This window comes from Balearica regulorum, chromosome 19 (assembly GCF_011004875.1).
Source record: "Balearica regulorum gibbericeps isolate bBalReg1 chromosome 19, bBalReg1.pri, whole genome shotgun sequence".
In the NCBI taxonomy this organism is placed as follows: domain Eukaryota; kingdom Metazoa; phylum Chordata; class Aves; order Gruiformes; family Gruidae; genus Balearica; species Balearica regulorum.
Window position 1 is genome coordinate 820,151 of NC_046202.1, and position 6,000 is coordinate 826,150.

Genomic DNA, 6,000 nt, shown 5'->3' on the forward strand with positions numbered 1-6,000 from the left:
ACTCGGCTGCTCCGGTCACTGCAATCACCCCGTCCCCAGCAGGAAGAAGCGGGTCCCCACCTGCCAAAGCCCAGAGCGGCCTCAGCATCCTTCACCCCCTCAACAGCAGCCCGGATGCCCCCAAAGCATCCCGAGCGCGGCCCAGAGACTTCCCGCTGGCAGGTACAGGACCCAAGCGTGCCCAGGACCAGGACACGGCTGCTCCCCCCGCTTCTCCCGTGCAGCACAGGGCTGTTTCCCAGAAGCAGGATGTCGCTTTGGGATCCAACTCTTATACCTCCGCTGGACCCCAAATGCCAAAGATCCCCCTCACGGCAGCTGCAGCCCAGACCGCTCTCTCCCTGCCCGGGGACGTGCGCCCTCCCCGCTGGAGCTGCCGTCCCGCTGGGACCCCCCAGCCCCACGCCCGGGACCACGCTGGGACCCTCGGAGGGCCCCAGCTCCGGGGCTAGATTGTCCCCCCAACGCACCCGGAGCCCTCCCCGGCCGGGAGTCCCCTCTCCACCCCGCTCAGCAGCCGGGACTCCCCCCGGGTAGGAGCACCCCCCCCCATCCCGCCCCTCCCCACACCGCACCCGGACCCCTTTGCAAACTTACCCCCCCCCCCCCGGCCACCCGCTGGGGTCCCCCCTCCCCGAGCCTGCCGGGACCGCCCCCGCCCAGGACCGGCCCCCGGAGCAACCCCGGCCCCCCCCGCAGCCCCCCCCCCCCCCGCTCCCCGCCGGGTCCCGCACTCACCAGCGCACCAGCTCCCACCGCCGCTCCCCCGCAGCCTTGCCCGAGGCCATGCCGGGGCCGGGGAGCGCTGCCGCAGGGCGGGGGGCGGCCCCGCCGGGGAAAGGGGGGAGCCCCGCCCGGGGAAAGCGGGGAGCCCACCGGCACAGCCCGGATCCGGCCCGGCGGCGGGCAAGCGGCGGAGCGCGGTCACCGTCCCCCGCGGGGGCTGGGGCGGCTGCGGCGGCTTCTGCGCGCTCCCGCCTCCTCCGGCCCTGGGGGGATCCGGGGGGGTTGGGGGGGGCCGGACCCGGCCCGGGCAGGTGCGGGGGTGGGTCACATCACCGGGCCCTCTTACGTAACGCCTTACGCAACGCCCGCTGCCCCCGGGCGGCCCCGAAGGGCGCTCGGCAGAGCCGGAGGGGTGCTGGGCTGCGGGCGAGCGCTCCGTGTCCGCTCAGAGGAGTCTGGGTGGGCTGGCCGGCCCCGCGGGACGTGCAGCCGCCTCTCCGACGCTTCGAGCGGGCCCGAGCCGAGCGCCACAGAGTCCTTCGGAAACGCTCGCCGCGGAAATAAAGACAGAACCGGGCTCCCGCCAGCCCGGCCCGAGCCCCCCCGTCACGCCGTCCCCCTTGCAGGGGGGGTGCACGGCCACAGCAGCGCAGGCTGGGGGGCTGGAGCCCAAGGGTGGAGCCCACCCCTTGACCCCTCGTTTTGATGCCGGTCCTCGCTCATCCCCGAGAGCAAAGCAGTAACCCTGCAGCACCTGCCTGCGTGAGGCCCGGGGACGCCAAGCGAAGATTATTCTCGCGTAGATTCAGAGGTGAAACCTGCCGTCTGCCTGAGCCGGGGCTTCCCTTCCGAAGCCTGGGAGCCGCAGGGTGTGTTCACTTACGGATGGCCCACAGCGCTCGGGAAACAAACTGGGACCGTGTCTAGATATTGTTCCAAGGAGCTTCAAATCACACTAAAAGCTGCTGCTTAAAAGTGGTGTTCTGGCCCTAAATCCTAACTTTTCTGACCTTTAAGAACATAATTTCACAATTCAGCATTCCCAGCTGTTGCACCCACAATCCAACAGCTTCATTTAAATCAAGTAACGTTAATTACTCAGGTAAGTACCTATTATTGGTAACTCGACTCTCACTCTTGTAGGACCCAAACACATCGGAAAGGCATCGATGCCTCCACCTCAGCTGCCCCTCGCCAGGAAGCGGAGCGGTGCTTTGCCGTGTCGGCTGGAGAGGCCGTGCCTTGCTCAGGGCCACATAAAGGGGGTTCAGCCGGAGGGGTCCCAAATTTCGGGCGGCGACCTACCCTCTGGAGGAGCTCTTACCCGCTGTGGGCCGACGGCGGGAAGGAAACCACCCTCCCAGAGAGGCTGTGTCCATGCGCTGCTTTGGCAGCTGGGGGTCTGGTAGCTCGGTCCTCCGCTGGGTGCCTCGGCTGAAATTATGACCAGGAAATTGTTGACACTGAAATCATCATCATATTTTAATGAGCCTGGCAGCAAGCGAGCTGCCCCCTCGGCAAGGCCCCGTTATCAGCTGCCTGCAGCTGCCAGGCACCAGCCCTGCCTGGACTGGTGTCGCTCATGATCAGATTCAGAGCCAAGGGCAGATGAAAAAAATCTGATCCTCGCTCTGCAGAGCCGGATAGTTGTGCTGAATTTCACACTTGTACGTGCAGAGAGAGTCGGAGGAGTCTCCGGTGCTTGCACCCGCTGCGGGAGGTCGCGGGTGGGAAGCAGTGATGGGACCCTGTGAGGGTGCGGGGGGACAGGAGCAGGTGCAGGAGAGGCCAAAGCTCTCCCTTCTGCCCCTGGAGCCTGGGAACTGACCCACCCCTGTTTCAGCACACATATGTTTTTGCAGGCCTGTGAGATCTAAAGAATAAAAACAACTTTTATTAAAAAAAAATAAATCTAAAATAATGACAAATTTAAAAATGCGTAGTGTTCACACAGCACACACACGCTAATGCACTCAGCATCTGCCCCGTGCCCCTTTGCTCTGCCAGCGCTGTGCTGATCCCGGCTGGGCGACCCTCCGGGGCCAGCACGCCAGAGCCAGGCTGGCAGATTTGGCCCGTTATTTCCCAACCGTTTGCCCCATTCAGCCGGGCACCGCAGAGCCACGCTCCCCTGCCTCCTTCCCCCCGCATCGCTGGGGCACGCTGCAGCCCTCCCTGCCGTCAGTGGGGCAGAGCAACAGCTCTTTGAAGAAGGACAAATTGCGTTACTTAGCTCAAGCAAATATCCTTACAAGTCTGATATTTTCAAATCCCTGTGGAAATGTTAAGCTAATGTTAAATTTATCAAAACCCTCTAGCTTTTAGCCCTCCATCACTTTAAGGAGCTTCTTATTCACTTCTTCAAAGCAATTAGAAGACACACACACACACACCCCACACACATTTCAATTATTTTGAAAAATATTTGAGGCAAAATTAAATTCATTTTTAAAAATGAAATGAAATTCCCCTAATAATTAACTTGGGGGGTGGAGGGGAAAGTAGAGATCTAAAAGCACTCCGCATGGTTAGTCTAGAAGGGTGCTGGACGAAGGTTTAACTTCAGCGTACCCCGAGATGCACGCTCACTTTGGGACGTGGCTGTTTCGTCCTGGGATCGGTCACCCCTGGTGTGCGCTGGTGCCCCCCAAGGCACGGCGGTTAACCACGGACAGGCCTGCGGGCAGAGGCGCACGGCCCTCAGCTCCTCCTGCAGCCAGAGCCAAGAGGGACGCATGGTCAGAGCAGCCCGAGCTGCTGCTCGCACGCCTGTTTGTTTCCACCGACCGCACGTGGAGTGCGAATCACTGCTCTGTCCTCGTGCCCTCCCCGGACAAGCGTCTCTGCTGAGACGGGATCAAAACGGTGCCAAAGACAGGCCCCGAACGAGACGGCGGCTCACAGCACGACGTCCCTCGTGCCGCCTTCCCTCCGCAGCCACCCTCTCTGCAGGGCAGCGTGGGCACGGCCCCCAGCCCCGGCCCCCCGCACCCACCCCCTGCCTGCCCCGCGCGCTGGCTGGGTGCAGGGTGCTGCTGCGGGAAGCCCTGCCTGCACCAGGGCTGTGCTCAGCCACCACCCATGTGCGCACACACACACACACACACACAGATGCACACACACGCACACACAGACGCATACACAGACACAAACACACACACACACAGACACACATACAGACACACACACAGACGCATACACAGACACACACACACAGACACACAGACACACACACACACAGACACACACACACACACAGACACACACACACAGAGATGCACACACATGCACACACAGATGCATACACAGACACAAACACACAGACACAGACACAGACATAGACACACACACACAGAGATGCACACACACGCACACACAGACGCATACACAGACACAGACACACACACACAGACACAGACACAGACACACACACACACATGGCTGCCTGGGTGCTGGTGCTGGTCACCACGAGCACCAGACCTGGTCCCCCGGGGCCTGTGCCCGTCCCTCCCCGCTCTGCCTGCTGTGCAGCACCCCCAGCACCCCCAGCACCCCCAGCCACTCAGGATGGGGACCCCAGCCCTGAGCAGGCCGAGCCTGGCGCTGGAGGCTGTGCAAGCTGCCGCTGCCCGTACCCTGCCCATACCCTGCCCGTACCCTGCCTGTATGCTGCCCATACCCTGCCCATACTGCTGCCTGTACTCTGCCCGTACCCTGCCTGTAGCCTGCCCGTACCCTGCCCGTACTGCTGCCCGTACCCTGCCCGTAGCCTGCCCGTAGCCTGCCCGTACTCTGCCCATACCCTGCCCATACCCTGCCCGTACCCTGCCCATACCGCTGCCTGTACTCTGCCCGTACCCTGCCCGTAGCCTGCCCGTACTCTGCCCGCACCCTGCCCGTACCCTGCCCGTAGCGCTGCCGCTAGAGGTCAGTGTCGGTACGGAGCCGCAGGCAGCGGCAGAGCTGGCTGGTGCTGCCCGCAACACCCGGCTGCAGGACCCGCGGCCTCCGCCGTCTCCACCGTCCCCTCTCAGGGCGGCTGCCGGGCCGAAGCCAGTCTCTGTCCCGAAAACCGGGGCCGAGGCGCTCGGGTGGGTCCCTCCACGGCTGGCGGCCCCCGGCCCTGCCGCGACCCCCCCCCTTCAGCGCCCGCATCCGCGGGGTCACCGCGGGCGGGTGCTGCCGGTACCCTCTTCCAGGCGACGTTGCGGGTGGCTGCCTCCCAACCGGCGTACGACAGGCAAGGAGCAGGCCGGCTCTGCCCGACAGCCCTCCGGAGCTCAGCCACGCAACCCGGGCTGCCAGCAGGGACCCCGCAACCCCCTCCTGAGGCCGAAACGGCGTTCCTGCCATTTGTGACGCTTGATGTCGGTCTCAACCCCCCTCGGACCCGTCAGAGAAGCGGTTCGGTTCCTGTCTCTCAGAGCAAGGGGGGAGTGGGGAAGGGTCGCAGCATAACTGCGGCGCGGGACATCGCGGGTGCTGGAGGCGTTGGCTAAGGGACTGCTGAGGCACGTCCCAGTCAAAAAAGCCGAGAGCAACTCTCCCAGAGCAAAGAGCTGCCAGTGAAACCAGTTCACAGTGACGAGCGCGAGCGAGAGAGGTGATGGGAAATACTAACGGCGTGTGTGCATTGTGGCTGAATCCAGGCTGCCAGGCAATCGCTGTAGAGGCGGCCGGCTTTATCCCGTGCCACGCTGGGTGCAGAGGATGCACTGTGCTCCGCTGCCTTCCCTCGCAGCACGGCTGTATCCTGGAGCGATGACCTCATTGACAGAGGCAGCTCTCTGTCCCCGAATGCCTGACCTTGATCGTTTGCAGGCTGGTCTTTTATTCAGTGGAAAATCAATGAAAATTGTACAAACCTGGTGAAACATGATGCGCTCAGAAACCACCCTCCCTCTTCCCCCCGCCTCCCCGTCTGTAATTCAAGCTAGCACACGAGTTAGGGGGAGATACGGGGAGACATTAAACACACACGCACCCCCGGCTGCACCGAGAGGGACAAATGACACCCTGGCAAGCGCTGACCTGATGGTTACAAACGGTGAGAGGTGCTCCTAATGAGACAACACTGCTCTGAATAAGAAAGTCTGCACCCTCCTCCTTCACACAAAACCCCTTCACCTCTCAACAGCTCGTCATTGCAGGAAGGACTCTTTTTCAGAGAAAACAAGCTGAGAGGAGGCCTGTGCAGCAGTCAGTGTGACTGGACGAGCGTGAGGAAGCACTGAAGCTCTCGACTGCACTGGCTGGGGCCTTCAGCAAAGATAT

General features: G+C 62.6%; 1 protein-coding gene across 2 annotated transcripts in view; it reads right to left on the reverse strand.

The window, feature by feature from the left end:
• The window catches only part of RAP1GAP2 (RAP1 GTPase activating protein 2), a 75,381-nt gene extending 74,451 nt beyond the window's left edge, over positions 1-930 (reverse strand). For both annotated transcript variants that reach the window (XM_075771800.1, XM_075771799.1), the window contains exon 1: positions 739-930. In XM_075771800.1, coding sequence (XP_075627915.1) covers positions 739-788 — 50 coding nt within the window. In that variant the 5' untranslated portion in view covers positions 789-930. The remainder of the gene's footprint in view (positions 1-738) is intronic.
• Positions 931-6,000: the final 5,070 nt, after the last annotated feature.